Source organism: Aquarana catesbeiana, linkage group LG02 (assembly GCF_042186555.1).
Source record: "Aquarana catesbeiana isolate 2022-GZ linkage group LG02, ASM4218655v1, whole genome shotgun sequence".
NCBI lineage: Eukaryota > Metazoa > Chordata > Amphibia > Anura > Ranidae > Aquarana > Aquarana catesbeiana.
In genome coordinates this window covers 132,166,639-132,184,456 of record NC_133325.1, presented here as the reverse complement: position 1 = coordinate 132,184,456, position 17,818 = coordinate 132,166,639, and the positions used below count along the sequence as shown (strand labels likewise).

General features: G+C 42.2%; 1 protein-coding gene across 1 annotated transcript in view; it reads left to right on the top strand.

Moving 5' to 3' along the window:
• Positions 1-17,818, top strand: part of LOC141126550 (RING finger protein 17-like) — a 72,434-nt gene that overhangs the window by 38,543 nt on the left and 16,073 nt on the right. The window contains exons 4-6 of the mRNA XM_073612477.1: positions 6,583-6,656; positions 7,517-7,591; positions 11,820-12,124. Of these exons, the coding sequence (XP_073468578.1) occupies positions 6,583-6,656; positions 7,517-7,591; positions 11,820-12,124 (454 nt within the window). The remainder of the gene's footprint in view (positions 1-6,582; positions 6,657-7,516; positions 7,592-11,819; positions 12,125-17,818) is intronic.

The following is a 17,818-nucleotide window of genomic DNA, read 5'->3' as shown; positions in this document are numbered from 1 at the left end:
AGAACCCCAAAACATTATATATGTTTTTTTAGCAAAGACCCTAGAGAATACAATGGCGGTTGTTGCAACTTTTTATCTTGCACGGTATTTGCGCAGCAATTTTTTGAACGCTTTTTTTTGGGAAAAAAAAACAGTTTTGTGCTTTAAAAAAAAACAAAAACAGTAAAGTTGGCCCAATGTTTTTGCATAATGTGAAAGATGAAGTTACACCGAGTAAATAGATACCCAACATGTCACCCTTCAAAATCGCACACACTTGTGGAATGGCGCCAAACTTCGCTACTTAAAAATCCCCATAGGCGACGCTTTAAAATTTTTTACTGGTTACATGTTTTGAGTTACAGAGGAGGTCTAGGGCCAAAATTATTTCTCTCGCTCTAACATTCGCAGCGATACCGCACATGTGTGGTTTGAACACCGTTTTCATATGTTGGCGGGACTTACGTGTGCATTCGCTTCTGCATGCGAGCACACGGACAGGGGCGCTTTAAAAATTTTTTTTTTTTTTTTTATTGTTCATTTTACTTTATTTATTTTAGTTTGACACTTTTTTCCAAAAAAAAATTTTTTTGATCACTTTTATTCCTATTACAAGGAATGTAAACATCCCTTGTAATAGGAATATGGCATGACAGGTCCTCTTAACAGTGAGATATGGGGTCAATAAGACCCCACATCTCCCCTCTAGGCTGGGAAGCCTGAAATAATAAAAAAAAAAAAAAAAAAACGATCCTGGCTTCGATCGTAGCGGTGAGACGGTAGAAGCATCAGAGGGCGGCGGGAAGGGGGGGAGGTCCCCTCTCGCCTCCCATAAGAACGATCAAGCAGTGGAACAGCCACTATGATCATTCCTATGGTGTAGGGAATCGCCGGCTGAAAAAGCTGATATCTGAATGATGCCTGTAGCTGCACCCATCATTCAGATATCCCCGCACAAAGTCAAGGATGTCATATGACGGCCGGCGGGAGGGAAGTTAAAACACATTTTTTTTTTTTAACACAAAGTTGTCCATTTATACAATATTTCTAACACATAGCATGTACATACCAAAAATGACACCCCAAAATAGATTCTCCTACTCCTCCTGAGTACGGCGATACCACATGTGTGAGACTTCCACAGCCTGGCCACATACAGAGGCCAAGTACAGCTGGGTATGGCTGCGTATGGCTGCGCATGGCAGGGTATCACCGAGTATGACTGGGTATGGCTGGGTATTGCAGGGTATGACTGGGTATTGCGGGGTGTTGCAGAGTATTGCAGGGTGTTGCGGAGTAGTACAGAGTATTGCGGGGTGTTGCAGGGTATTGCAGGGTGTTGCGGAGTAGTACAGAGTATTGCGGGGTGTTGCAGAGTATTGCAGGGTGTTGCGGAGTAGTACAGGGTATGGCAGCGTATTGTGGGGTATGGCAGAGCATTGCAGGGTATTATATTATGGAGGGATGGCTTAGCATGGATGGATGGATGGTGGGATGTGACTGTATTTGTCACAGAGCAGCGTTGTGGGCACTACAGATGCAGCCCACAACGCTGCTACCAACCGATCCCTCCGCCGCTCCTCCCCCTCTGTACCAATCGGTACACAGAGGGTAGGGAGGAACAGGCGTCATGACATGACGCCGGTTTGTTTACATGTGATCGCTCCGTCATTTGACGGAGCGATCACATGGTAAACGGCCGCGATTAGTGGCCGTTCACCGTGATCCGTGATGCGCCGGGTCCTCTGGACCCGGCGGTCACGGAAGTTCTCGGGTGCGCACCCCAGGGGGCGCGCGAGAGCAGTATTCTGGGAGGACGTCCCAGGGACGTCCACCCAGGATAACCCGACCGCACTGTGGCCGTCTTTCGGCTATGGCCCGGTCGGCATGTGGTTAAACGTATTTCCCATTGAGGTGCACTGGCTTATACCCTATTTAATATTCTCTTAACCACTAAAGGATTAGCCTCGTTTTGAGATTTTGTTTACAAGTTTAAAACAGTTTTTTTTGCTAGAAAATTACTTAGAACCCCCAAACATTATATATTGTATTTTTCTAACTCCCTAGAGAATAAAATGGCGGTCACAATACTTTTTTTCACACCATATTTGCGCAGCGGTCTTAGAAGCGCTCTTTTTTAGGAAAAAATTCACTTTTTGAATGAAAAAATAAGACAAAAGTAAAGTTAGCCCAATTGTTTTTATATTTATGAAAGATAATGTTCGCCAAGTAAACTGATAATCAACATGTCACGCTTCAAAATTGCGCCCGCTCGTGGAATGCTCTCAAACTTTTTGCATGTTTTGCAGGTTGCATGTTTTGAGTTACAGAGGAGGTCTAGAATTATTGCTCTTGCTCTAATCATTGCGGCGATCATCTGTGGTTTGACCACCGTTTCCATATGCGGGCGCTACTCACGTATGCGTTCGCTTCTGCGCGCGAGCTTGAGCTTTAAAAAAAAAATTTTTTTTCTTATTTATTTTACTTGATTTTATTTATTTTTTTCACTGTTTTTAAAAAAAAAAAAATTGGGTCACTTTTATTCCTATTACAAGGAATGTAAACATCTCTTGTAATAGAAAAAAGCATGACAGGTCCTCTTAAATATGGGATCTGGGGTCAAAAAGTCCTCAGATCTCATATTTGGACTAAAATGCAGTAAAAAAAAAAGTTTATTTGAAAAAAATGACTTTGAAAAAATAATATTTAAGACGTATGGACGGAAGTGACGTTATGACGTCGCTTCCGCCTTGCTATGGTATGGAGACGGGTGGGGGCCATCTTCCCCTTACTCGTCTCCATAACCGGCCACGGACGGGTCCCGATCGCCTCCGCCGCTGCCTACGGCTCTGGTAAGCGGCAGAGGGTGTGGGAGAGCGGCGGGAGAGGGGCCCTCTCCCGCCGCCGATAATGGTGATCTCGCTCCTGAAGTGATGGATACCTCGGTTGTGGCAGAATCTGCTGCCGTTACCGAGATATCCATCTTCAAAGTGCTGACGTATATGTACAGGAGCCGGTCGGCAAGTGGCACACCCATTTTTTTCTCCATGTGCATTGTTACTAGGATTTTATCCTATTTAATATCTTTTAGCAAGGAGTGTAGTTTATGGAAGTTGGGTGTTTGAAATTCAGTGTCTTTGTGTCTTTGTATTCCCCTTATGTTTCCTATTTGTGTGATTTACACTCAAACTAATTGACCTGTGATTGCTGTTTCCTAAATCGCCCCGTATTTCCACATCTGTGATCAGCTTTGTATTAGTAATCAGTAGGTCTAATAACAGTAACGCTTTGTTTCTAGCTGGTGCTTTTACCATCTGACACACGAAATTGTCCTGCAAAACCTTTAGTAAATGGTGAGCCTTAGACGAATGCGCGGTTCCTTCCGCCCAGTCTATGTCTGGATAAATAAAATCCCCCATTATGACACTTCCCATCCTTGCCGCCATTCCAAACTGTAATAGGAGATCCGCCTCCCCCCTCTGGTTAGGGTGCCTATAGCATAAGCACAGTAATACTTTCCCCTTGGTTTCCTCCCTTTGTAGCTCTACCCATAAGGATTCCACCTCTTCCCTTGCTCCATTAGGCCCCTTTCACACTGGGGCAGTGGGGGCGTCGGCGGTACAACAGCGCTATTTTTAGCGCTGCTGTACCGTCGTTCTTGCAGCGGTATTCGGCCGCTAGCGGTTCGGTTTTAACCCCCGCTGGCGGCCGAAAAAGGGTTAAATCCGCTCGTACAGCGCGGCTATAGCCGCGGTATAGCCGTGCTGTCCCATTGATTTCAATGGGCAGGAGCGGTGAAGGAGCGGTGTATTCACCGCTCCTAAAAAGCGGTTTGCAGGACTTTTTTCACCGCCCTGCCTGCGCACCGCTTCAGTGTGAAAGCCCTCGGGCTTTCACACTGAACAAACAGCAGAGGCTGTTTAGGGGTGGTTTTCAGGCGGTATTTTTAGCGCAATACCGCCTGAAAACCGATCCAGTGTGAAAGGGGCCTTAGTGTTGTCCCTCACAATCATTTGTACATTATTTTTGATATTCAGGCATACCCCATCCCTTTTTTTACCCTCCCCATCTCTGCGATATAGGGAATACCCTTGAATTGTTGCCAGCCATTCATGAGAGCTGTGGAGCCAAGTCTCTGAAATTCCCACAAAATCTAAATCATCCTCGTACAATAGCAGCTCTAGTTCTCTCATCTTGTCTGCCAGACTCTTGGCATTGGTGAACAAGCCACTTATTTTTGTCCTTACTATCTCTTTATTGGGTGTTCTGAGGTTGCAAATAGGACTTGTTGCTATACTTACCTCAGGTTTAGGTGCTTTAGTCAACCTACCACTAATGCCCCCAATACTACACTCTGAGATTTTTTTCCACACTGGCTATCTCTACATCTGCGCCCCCCCCCCTATCACCTAGTTTAAAAGCCCTCTAACTTGTCGGCCATCTTCTCTCCCAGCTGATCTGCACCTTCCCCATTTAGGTGCAAGTTCGTCCCTGCTAAAGAGCTGAAAGTTTGTCCCTGCTAAAGAGACAAAATCTAAATCCTCCTCGTACAACCGACTGAGAACTCGGCCCCGTTCTTCAGCCACTTGTTTACCTCCCTAATCTCCTGCTGCCTCTCTGGTGTGACTCGAGGTACTGGTAGTATTTCTGAGAATACTACCTTTAGAGGTCCTAATCCTCAATTTATCTCTGAATTCCCAAAATATTTTTTTAGGACACTCCATCTTCCTCTGACTTATTCATTGGTGCCAACGTGCACCATGACAGCCGGGTCTTCCCCAGCCCCTCTCAGTAATCTGTCCACCAGATCTGTGATGTGCCGATCCCGAGCGCCTGGTAGACAACATACAGTTCATCGCTTCAGGTCTTTGTGACAGATTGCCCTCTCTGTCCTTATGAGAATTGGTCCCCTACCACCAGACTCGGTCATTCCTTTCCATTGGCTCTATCCCCGCCCTCACTGGAGAAGTTATTCCCCTGGCAGCTAGGGGAATAACTTCTGCTCCAGCAATGCTGGTCCCTGACACTCAATGGGGTGTACTTATTGGAATGTTCCAGCCCAGGATTGGCCTCCCTGACTCTTTCACCTCTACCCTTTCCTACTATCACCCATCTACTCTGCTCTGGTGTTTGCACCTCTTTGTGTTCAGCTTTCTAGCAGAAGCCTGAAGGTTTTGTGCCAATATTGACTGGTATTTAATACTGTTCAGAATTACCTCTACCTTGAGGAAGGCCCCTGTTCCAGCTAAAGTAAAACCGCCCCAAAGGATGATGCTGCCACCACCATGCTTCACTGTGAGTTTGGTGCTCTTTTGGTCATATGCAGTGTTTTTGCGCTGAAGATATCTTTTGGAATTATGGGCAAAAAGTTCAACCTTGGTTTTATCAGACCATAACACATTTTCCCACATGTTTTTTGGAAACCTCAGATGTGTTTTTGCAAAATTTAGTGAGCTTGGATATTTTTCTTCACAAGAAAAGGCTTCCGTCTACCCCATAGCCCAGACATATGAAGAATATGGAAGATAGTTGTCACATGTACCACACAGCCAGTACTTGCCAGATATTCCTGCAACTCCTTTAATGTTGCTGTAGGCCTCTTCGCAGCCTCCTTGACCAATTTTCTTCTCTTCTTTTCATCAATTTTGGAGGAACGTCCAGTTCTTGGTAATGTCACTATTGTGCCATATTTTCACCACTTGATAGTCTTCACTGTGTTCCATGGTATATCTAATGCCTTTCAGTTTGTTTTTCAATTAAGTTGTACAGTTTATAGGTCACATAAAAGGTGAGTTTCAAAAGGTCTGGAACATATGGCTAGAGTCTGAAACAACAACTGTAGAACAAGAAGACCCTGTAGGACTATCGGTCTGATTTAATTTCACATATGAGATGATGGTTCCTCTGATTGCTCCCCCCAGGGGTGCATTCTGACTGGCCACGCGCCTATAGCCACCCACTTGTTGAAGACCCATTCTTGGGTGATGCCTGTCGTAAATCACATTTCTATGTAAATTGCTAAGCATTACACTTATCCTGTTATTTTTAGCAGCAAGCTATGGGGTTGTTTTGTTAACTAGTTTAACTAGTTTAGGCCAGTAGTTAAGGTACGATATGCCTTGCCTAATGTTTTTATGCACCGTGAGTTGGGGAATGCCCAGAGGCTCTGGTATGTAACTTTTCTTTTTTCTGAAATAAAAAATCTTTAAAAAAAAAAAAAAAAAAAAAAAAAGGTGGAAAACGTTCTGAAATTATTTGTCATTTTTTTACATCACAGAAACCTGACATTTTAACACGGGTGTGTAGACCTTTTTATATCCACTGTATGTACATTATCTATATCAGTGAGCGTTAACTTGTGATCTGCCCGACCTTTTCTGCTCATCAGCTATCTTTATTGTTACTGTATTTTATGCGTGGCCCAAGACAATTCCTCTTCTTTAAATGTGGCCCAGGGAGATCAAAAGTTTGGACACCCCTGTTAGACATGATCCAGCTCCTATTCTATTCAGAAAAAAATTGGGCTGGAGTTCCACTTTAATGCATGATTAAATAAGATTTTATTTTATTTTACATTTTTAACAGACTTTTTTTTTTATTTAGCTTATTGCAGATTTGATGGCGGATTTTAAAATTGATCACATGATTGAATCTCTGAAAACCCATCCTGATATAAGGTAAGTGCCACTTCATTTTAATCGTGAACACCCTTTATGAGAAACCAATACTTTTAATATTTTTAGTTAGAATATTAGACATCAGTTGCCTTTTTTTCTTTTTTTTAAATTTGAAGTGCTCAAAGTGACACTTCATTTCACTTCACAGCTGCATGTTTGTTTTTTGTTATTGCAGTTGACTGCACCACACCACCTGGCTGTGTTGCAATGTGAACATGACCTATAGAAAACAATTGTTTTCTGTGTGTCCTAGCGGTGAGTGGTATTTTTTCAGTACAAAGAAACCAAGTCACTGCGCTGTGTGAATAGGCACTCAAACTACAGCTTCAGTCTTATGTCAGAAGTGTAAGCAATCCACATGTCCACTTTTTATGAGATTGAGCAATCCTTTCTGTAGTTTCAAAAATATGAAAAGCCATCAACCGATCAGCCCCCATTCAATGCTCTACCAATGTCGGAGAACGCTGATCAGGGGGCAGTACCCCCCCCCCCCCATCATATCAGTAAAACTAAAACTACAATAAAAAAAACAAAACCAAAATAATGTGGTTGCATAAGTGTGCAAACCCACATCCAGTTCGCAATAGTGTAAACCCAGCCTAAGGGTGTGCACACTTATGCAACCATATTATTTAATTTTTTTATTATTACTTCCTTCCACCCAAAAGATTTCACTTTGTTGTTCAACTGAGTTGTACAGTTTGTAGGTCACATTAAAGGTGGAAAAATTTCTGAAATGATTTGTCATTGTCTCATTGTTTTATATCACAGAAACCTGACATGTTAACATGGGTGTGTTGACTTTTATTATATCCACTGTAGCTGTCTTTCATTTTCTTTTCCTCTATTGTGTTCCACAGGTTCAGTATAAATGTTGAAGGGATCATTAATGTGCTAGAAACAATTGGAAGCATTTCGTATGACGATACAGCCAAGTAAGTATTAAATATACATATTACAATTATTGTAGTATTTGTTTGGTCTTGTTTTCTTCATGTAGAACATCCGCTTTACTGTTGTACAAACAGTTATGGAAGTCAAAATGGATAGTAAATGTAGCGCTATGTGTAAAATTATAAATATAAAGTGCAAATCTCTAAAATAACTAAATCCTACATATAAATGAATAGTCCATAAAATGAAAAAATTAAGAAATAAAACATGCAAAACTCTTGTGATCAGTGTATCCACACAATTCCACCACAGTGATTGTTCGTCCTCAAAAGGAGTGCACACCACCACCAGTAAAAATGCGCGCTCACCTCCCAGATGAGTCAAAACTCTTATACGGATCTCCCCACAAGCTCTTTGCTCTCACTTTCTCTTCCCAATCAGTGGTGGGTAATCCAGATGGCTCTTTTCTTAATGGTAACTCAGCTCATTAATATCCAAAGAAGCGGATCATCTCCCAGCTTGGCTCAAGATTCCATGAGTTCAGGACATGTAAATAATAAGTATAAAGACCATAGTGTTCTCCGTATACAAATTTATTCAAAGCCCCCAAACAGACAGTTGCACTTACAAGATAACTTTTAAAATCACTTTTTTATCTTGTAAGTGCAACTTGTCTGTTTGGGGGCTTTGAATAATTGGGAATAATGATTGGGAAGAGGAAGTGATAGCAAAGAGCTCGTGGGGAGATCCGCATATGAGTTTTGACTCATCTGGGAGGTGAGCGCGCATTTTTATTGATGGTGGTGTGCACTCCTTTCGAGGACGAACAATCACTGTGGTGGAATTGTGTGGATACACTGATCAGAAGAAGAGTTTTTCATGTTTTATTTCTTCATTTTTTCATTTTATGGAATATTCGTTTATATGTAGGATTTAGTTATTTTAGAGATTTGCACTTTAATTTTACACATAGCGCTACATTTATTTATTTACTATCCGTTTTGAAATTAGTGTGGTGTACCACTTGGAATGTTTAGCAGCTGTGCACGTTTATTATTAGGTTATCTTATTTAAACATCACAAATTTCTTTTACTTGTGGCGCTGATTGTTTCATCTTATAGTCATGGAAGTCAGCCTTTTTGTTCATTTTTTTATTCTAAGAAGGCATAAGGAGGTAAAACAAAGCAATATTGGTCTTTAAATGCTGGATGAGTTTAGGTAAATTTGTATTTTTGTGTACACACCCCATGGCAGAACATGTGGTGTTTATGAGCACCTCTATAAATATTTTTCTTATAAATTTAGGGAGTAATTCCCAACAGACCTTATTTGTTCAAAATGATGTTTACCATAAGGCTGCTTTCACACTGGGGCGGTAGGGGGCGTCGGCGGTAAAACAGCGCTATTTTTAGCGCTGCTTTACCAACGGTATTCGGGCGCTAGCGGTGCGGTTTTAACCCCCGCTGGCGGCCGAAAAAGGGTTAAAACTGCTCGTATAGCCGCGGTATAGCCGCGCTGCCCCATTAATTAGAAAAACTCCTGCCAGCCGCATCTTTGGAGCGGTGAAGGAGCGGTGTATTCACCGCTCCTTCACCGCTCCAAAGATGCGGCTGGCAGGAGTTTTTTTCTTCTCCTGTCAGCACACCGCTTCAGTGTGAAAGCCCTCGGGCTTTCACACTGAACAAACAGCAGCGGCTGTTTTGGGTCGGTTTGCAGGCGGTATTTTTAACGCAATAACGCCTGCAAACCACCCCAGTGTGAAAGGGCTCTAAAGGTCACATTATGTTGTATGTCCTCTTCTATCAACTGGTACTACTCATATTGTCTCTTATTAGTTAATTAATGCTAATAAACCTATGAAGTAATTTAATAGTACTTTTTCTGCTTTGCAGTTTGTGAGAATCCTTTAATTTATCCTTAGATCAGTCTCACAAATTTGTCAAACCTCAGATACAGTAATTGTATCTTTTTGCTCAGAGCCTAGAAAAGATGCCTCATACCTATGCTCTTTGAAGGAGGAGGTCTCTTTGGTGAGGTACTTCATGACATCTCCTTCATAAGTATGCTCTTTGAAAGAAATTTCTATTTGGTGGGGTCTCAGGCGTAAAGGTCCTTCAACACCAGTAGAAGGTTCCATTATGCACTTCAGGGGCTTCCTAAAATGCAGAGTACCTCAGCACTCTACCCAGACTTGGCTGCCAAACTGAAGCTGCTTGAAGGAAGCTGGAGCTGTAGGATCACATGATCGCACTGGAGCAGGTTAAAAAAAAAGGTTCTATCACGAAGACAGATTCTCTATCCTGCAATCAGGACCTTGCAAGGGACATCCTGCTTCAAAAACCACCATGGTTAGCTGGATTTAACAGCTCATCTCAAGAGCTTACCCTCTAAAGGAATAAAGCACCTCCTACAGTTATATGTGCTCACTCCACCAAATTGGCAGGAGTTTCCTGGGGATTCCAGTCTTAGTATTACTAATTCCACAACAGTAAAATCAGTCTGTATATGCAGTAAAGCATGCTTGTTATACTCAGTGGAACCTAAGGGGTTAATGTTCTGCATTGTGTAAAAAGCCTGCTTGATCCTGTATGCACAGATCCTCCCCTCCCTGCACTGTCCCCCTGGACAAGTCTGGATAAGACCGAGACTTTGGCGCCAGGCTGCACATGCTCAATTTAGTGTGTATTGCTAGAGAGGTTTTTATTTTCTTGGGAGAGTGCATATAATCAGCACAGGGCCAATCAGCACAGGGCCAATCAGCACTGTCCAGACAGAGGGTCAGGAGCCCTGCAGCCTCTTAGGACAGCTTAGTGCAGTATGAAATCTCCTCTTACAAGCTTCACCAGGAATTGCTAGAAATCACAAGACTAAATTTACTAAAATACTTGCATTTCCAAGTTCTGTGTACTGTGGGAGACCAGATATAGTGAATGCAGGGTCCTGGGTTCAGCAACACTTTAAGCCTCTGCTTACCAGCTCTTTAAAGCCACTGCCTGATCTTCTCTTTATACCTTTTTAACGGCTGGCCCGCCCACCATCAAATGACGAAGGAGCATATGACGTTGCCCCAGAACGGCCGCTCTTGCATTGCTAGGACACGGCGCGACCCCGATCTCTGTAAAGGGCAGATCACGCTTCTTTTTAACCATGTGATCGGCTGTATCCAATCACAGCTGGTCACATGTAAACACGGAATTGCAGGTGATCGGCTTTGTCCAATCACAGCTGGTTACATGTAAACACAGAAGTGCCGGTGATCGGCTCTCATTGACAGTGTGTGTCGAGGAGAGCCAATCAGCGGCATCCCCTTGCAGGGAATACCCCAACATGTAATCAAGGCACTGATCATCATTGCCCTGATTACAGTAAAGCCCCCCAGTGCCACCAATCAGTGCTCATCAGTGATACTAGTCACTGCTGCCTTTCAGTGCCACCTATCAGTGCCCATCACTGCGACATATTAGTGCCTCATCAGTGCCGCCTAATCAGTGCCCATAATTGCAGCCTCATCTGCGCCCATCAGTGAAGGAAAAAAATTACTTATTTACAAAATTTACTGACAAACTTAAATGTCCCCCCCCCCCCCCCCCCACAAAATTTCAGTCTTGATGATTTTTTATTTTTTCCCCCCGTAAAAATAAACCCAGCAGTGATTAAATGGCACCAAAAGAGAGCTCTTTTTGTGTGAAGAAAATGATAAAAAATAAATTGTGGTACAGTGTTGCATGACCGCGCAATTGTCATTCAAAGTGCAACAGCGCTGTAAGCTGAAAATATGGCCTGGGCAGGAAGGGGGTGAAAGTGCTCTATAGGCAAGTGGTTAAAGTTCTACAAGGTAGAAGTCCAGTTCTTTCTGCAGCAATCTGAGTTGAGCATGTTGGCACAGTTCTGTTGCCTTGTTGCCTACCCTTTTTGTTTATTGCTTCCGGATTTCCCAGGGTCTTTGAATATCAAATGTGTACTGTACAATGAAAATAAAAGGGGATTTGGCTGGAAAATCCATATTCTGCAGTACAATACACCTGCCTCCCTGTTCTGGTGTTCTGCATTGTTTGCTACAAACCTGAGGACTTGTGAGGTAGGGTTATAGGGGCTCACCCAAAGGGTGTGTTCTCAAAAGCTTTGCCAGTGTCCTATCAGCTGAAGGTACCAGCCTATAAGCCAGAGTCTTTTAATATCAAGCGCATGTACTGTACTGTACTCCCAAGATATAAAATTAACAAAGTCAAAATGTGTTTTGCTCTTTTTTTTTTTTTTCACACTCGCAGTAGTCAAGTAATGCCTGATGACAGCACTTTTTTGCCTTCTGGAAGTGAATATTGCCCTTTGGCTGTTGAGCCGATGCATGAAAATGGTGCAACAGATGTAACAGAGAAAACATGTTCCATGGATTTTGAATGCAATCTTGTACAGATGGTGAAAAATGAATACGACCTAGAATTAGAGTGCCAGCCCTGCTTGGAAACAGTTGATTCTGGCCATCAAGCAACAAGCATTCTTTCATTTAAGAATAACTCTCTTCACTTGGATTCTATTCCTGATGTTATCATAGAACAAATTATTGACGAAGACTGTAAGTTTTTTTTAATTTTCTATTATTTTAATTATGTCAAAATACTTGTGTGTAGAAATATTAGAGTATATTAGAGTATATTTTGAAATACAGATTTTATGATCACATGAATTTTGCATCCTATGGCTGCCCAACTTAAGAAAATGCTGCTTATAAATCTTAATCGTACACCTCCCTTATTTGTTACATTTTGGTCTGCTAAGTAGATTTTTTTAAAAATGTTTTGTTCTAGAAGTGCAAATATTGGTATTTAATAAAGTATCAGTGAGCGTTGAGAGGCAGAGCTGCTAGCACAAAATGTGACCATTCAGTTCTATAATTTATAGAGAGTACAGTGCTATAAATATTAAGAAAGCGAAGTGTCACAATTAAACGTTAAACAATTCTAAATCATAATACACCTGATCATACATAAAAAGTAAAAAAAAAAAATATCAAATAGACTCTTCTAAGTTCCAAATGGCCAAAGAGTCCATAAAGTGCACAATGTGTTATAGTAAATCAAGATCTTCCAATGATACTTCGCAGTGTAATGGTGCACACATATAAAGTGACTCCAGTGCTCTTCCTTCACCAATATGCGCTCACCGGAATAACATTAATAAACCGCATTACATAATCCAATCTGGAAGAATTCCCAGGAGCCATCCAGTCAATCCTCACGATAGACGGTGAACCCCTCAATGGGAATCCTAGCCAAAAAATGCATGTTGAACTGTCTTTACACTTTCATCGTCTGGTCTCTGCACACCTCTTGACCCCTTGAAATTTTCCACATTTGGTCATGTTACAACCAAAAATTTTAATGTATTTTATTGGGATTTTATGTGATAGACCAACACAAAGTGGCACATAATTGTTCTCTGGTTAGATGAGACCAAAATTGAACTTCTTGGCCTAAAAGCAAAATGGTATGTGTGGCAGAAAACTGAACACACCATCCCCACCGTGAAACGTGGTGGCAGCATCATGTTGTAGGGATGCTTTTTTTTCAGTAGGGACAGGGAAGCTGGTCAGAGTTTATGGGAAGATGGATGGAACCTAACATAGGACAATCTTAGAAGAAAACCTGTTATAGTCTGCAAAAGACTTGAGACTGGGGCGGAGGTTCACCTTCCAGTAGAACAATGACCCTAAACATACAGCCAGAGCTACAATGGAATGGTCTAGATCAAAGCATATTCAGGTTTTAGAATGGCCCAGTCAAAGTCCAGACCTAAATCCAATTGAGAATCCGTGTCAAGACTTGAAAATTGCTGTCCACGGACGCTCTCCATCCAATCTGACTCGGCTTTAGCTATTTTGCAAAGAAGAATGGGAAAAAATGTCACTCTAGATGTGCAAAGCTGGTAGAGCATCCCCAAAAAGGCTTGCAGCTGTAATTTCAGCGAAAAGTGGTTCTACAAAGTATTGACTCAGGGGGACTGAATACAAATGCACGTCACACTTTTCACACAATTATTTGTAGAAATGTTATAAAATTCTTTATCATTTTCCTTACACTTCACAATTATGTGCCACTTTGTGTTGGTCTATCACATACAATTCCAATAAAAAACATTTACGTTTTTGTTTGGAACATGACAAAATGTGGAAAATTGAGGAAAGGGGTGTGCATATTTTTTCAAGGCACTTGTACACACGTTAGAGTAATTTTCTCTCACAAACTGCTTTTTCTTATTACTGAAAATATTTCATATAACAGAGATGAACATTGGTGCCAGCAGCATTGCCAACAGCATTTACTTACACCCGTTTCATTAAAAGGTATTTACTGCAAGAGAAAAACTGAATATATTGCAGCTTACCGGCTCGTAGATGTGGTGGTGAATTACCGTATTTATCGGCGTATAACACGCACCCCAAGTTTAGGAGACAATTTTAAGGAAAAAAACTTTTAGGAGGGAAGTTTAAGGAAAAAAAACTTACATTTAAATGCCCATCAATACAGCCTCATCAGTGTCCATCTGCAGCCTTGTTAGTGTCATTGCAGCCTTTTCAGTGTCAGTGCAGCCTTGTCAGTGCAGCTTTGCCCCAGTGCAGCCTTGTCAGTGCAGCTTTGCCCCAGTGCAGCCTTGTCAGTGCAGCTTTGCCCCAGTGCAGCCTTGTCAGTGCAGCCTTGCCCCCAGTGTCCATGCTTGATCGCCGCCGACATACACAGTACAGATCGCCGCCGACAGTAGTTTGTGTTTTAAATATGGCGCCGCGGAGTTCGGAGGGACTCGGCGCCGGCGGAACTGAACGAACGCCGCCGAGATACACATAGTCGAGTTTGACTCGGTTAAATTGATGATGGGCAACTCCTATCCTCATATTGATTAGTGGTTCCAAATTAATAACTACTGCAGTAGGGAACAGACACAAAAGATACGCTCAGCATCTTTCCAAATAACTGTTCTGCTTTATTATGATGCAATTGAAGGTTTTTATGCACATGATTACATAGGTATCACATTAATATTACAATTGTATGTTTATGGTAACAAGGGGAGTTACATAGGCAGGCTAATTGTAATAAGGACTCGAAAGAATGTAAACATTTACTGAAAACATTATTAGTGCCGTATGCACAGTGAGGGCAGAGTGCAATACATACAAAGTACAATACAATTATATACAGAACTTACACATTTCCATTACAAGTGTATTCGGCTCTTTCCGGCGCCGCTCACAGTCCCGCCCTATGATGGACATAACACAGGTCCAATGGCGCGACTGTGAGCGGCGCCGGAAAGAGCCAAATACACTCGACTATGTGTGTCTCGGCTCTGTGATTTCGGCGGCACTCGTTCAGCACCGCCGAGTCCCTCTGAACTCTGCGGCGCCATATTTAAAACTACTCGCTATGTGAATGTCGGTGGCGATCGCCGCCGATAGCTCACAATTAGCGGGGATCGGCCTATAACACGCACCCACGATTTCCCCCTGATTTTAAGGGGAAAAAAGTGCGTGTTATACGCCGATAAATACGGTAGTTTTAATTTCTTAGGCTAAGAACATTTTTAGCAAATACAGAAAATATCTGAAAAATCTTTTTGGGGTATGAATACTTTTTCAAGGCATCGTAGTTCACGTTTATTTGTGACACATAGCTTGCTTAACCACTTCAATACCGCTAGACTTTCTGGACTTGAAGTGACGATATCTGGATGATGTATTTCTAAATAGAACTCGCGCTAAATGGAATAGTGAATGACAAAAAAAAATAAATGGCAGCAGCTATTACAAAGGTACTAGAACCTTAAATGAATACATAAATTAACAGCGCTAGGAGAATATAGAACATCAAAGTGATAATGTGCTTGTAAAATATTGACCGTGACAATATTAACAAGTTCTATACATATGGAGGCAAGTAGTATAGATATAAAAACAGTCCAATCCCTGAATCCTATAAATACTAAAACAGCGCTGGAAATAAAATGATAATATAATATAAACCAGTGGCAAAACACCCCAGTTGTAAACAGATGTGTAGCAGATGGTCGTGGTGAGCGGTCCAAAGCATTTAAAAGCATTCAAGGTGTTAGGAACAGTTCAAAGTATTCAAGGTGTTCAAGGTTTTCAACAGTCATTATCCTAGCATGCACCTTCCACCAGAGAACAGAAAAATCTGTATGCCACCACGTGTAACACACTCCCCCAGGGGGTCAAACTCACCAGACGCCTCTAACAAGTAAGCCTTAAGTTTGTTGTATGTCAGCTGCTTTGATACCTGGTCCTCACCATCCCAGAGATCCACTGTTGCAGGGGCTCAAACATGCGTCATAAAACACAAGAATGGTACATAGCGTAATCCTGTTTATTATGACACAATTCCCCATACATCAGAAGCCCCCTTAATACTAGCTACGTACATTAAAATAAGCATCAACAAGCGAATAGAAATCACCCAGATACACAAATATAATGAATTGACACTTGAAAAACCTTATCCTGAACCACGAAGCACTTGAATTTGTATTTGGAGCACTTAATTCATTATATATGTATAGGTCTTGTTAATAGTGTCATGGTCAATATTTTACAAGCACATTATAACGATGTTCTATATTCTGCTAGTGCTGTTAATTTATGTATTCAATATCTGGATGATGCCTGCAGCTGCAGGCATCACTCAGATATCTTTTTTTTTTTTTTTTTTTTTTTTTTCTGCTGGCGATTCCCTGCAATGTAAAAAAAAAAAAAAATCAGAGCGGCTGTTCAGCCACTTGATTGTTTTTGCAGGCGGCCTCCGGTGCTTCTACCGGCTTGCCCACGCATGAATTGGGCGGCGGTGGCCATTTACCATAGAGCTGACCAAGGACCAGATGACCATCTCTGACCTTTGGAGGCTGGGCGTGATGTTATGACGTCACTTCCGGCCACAGCAGATGTAAACATGTTTTTTATCTCAGGCTTTCCAGCCTAGAGGAGAGATGTGGGGACTTATAGACCCCAGATTTCTAGCCTATGGAGATTTTAAAGTACCGAAGTTTGACGCTCAAGCTCTCAGCGGCTCCAGCTCGCGGTTTAAGCTCTGAGGCATCTGGTGGATCCCGATAATGTCGGGATACTTCCGGAGCTTGGAGCGCTTCTGTGACATCGGCCTACAGAAGGCTTTGTTCCGCTATCAATTCTGGGTCGCTGGAGAGCACAAGTGCGCTCTTCTGACCCACATGAGAAGTATGGGCAAAAAAGTAGATTGAACTGACCTGCTTTATAATAGAGCCAAAAATAAATACACAGTGTGATGTATACAGTGTGATGTAAGACAGAATGGTAGCTACGTTGTATTTCTGTGACGGCAACAGTAATTTTCTTACCTTAGAGGACACAGGACATGTCATACTAATGGCTACTTGAGTTTAAGCTACCACTCTCGGGTAAATAGACACTTTCCATTTACAAAATAGAAATTCCCTGCCTAGGCATAACTTATCCCAACTGGGCTAAGGCTACTTTCATGCATCTCGGTTGCAAAAGCGTAGTAAAAATGCCCCTGATTTCTGGCATATTCTTTTGTTCCCTGCTAGGGTATAGCAGGGCTTCATCCGTAGGAGTTTCCTGCGGCCATATGGCCAAGAGGGGACTGTACCTGGATCCTGCAACAAGAACATAGACTGCCTGTAATATTGCTAGCTGGCACTATATCTTGCGGGCAGTGATCTCTTGGATAGTGTGCATCTGGTGACCTTAATGACAGGGTCTAGCACAAGGATCCCCTGGGCAGAGATGTGTCCCTAAAGACCCTGTTGGGTGTGCCTGCTTTGATGGGTGAACATTGGGCATTCTGGTCTGCAGTTTGGACTGCTGAGTGCATCAATAAAAGTGGACAATAGGCAAGTGCTTTGTCTTGGGCAGTCCTGTTTTTATTGTGCAAAAGGTGCAGAACGGTGCACAATGACATTGTTGCATGCACTTTTTTTTTTTATTCCCCTGCTGTGGTTCATTTGTAGGCTTCCAGCTACTACAGCACAATTCTGGTTCAGCTAATCCAAAGCACAATCCCTGCACAGCTACAGCAACACACACAAACACACAAGTACTGTGCATAAATTTTAGCCAGTTGTGAAAAAATGCTCAACCGCTTCAGCCCCGGAAGATTTGGCTGCTGAATGACCAGAGCATTTTCTTTATCGTACATCATAGGACACAGAGCCTCAAGTAATTACTTGGTGGGTTATGGGCCTACCTTCAGGTGTTGACACTGGT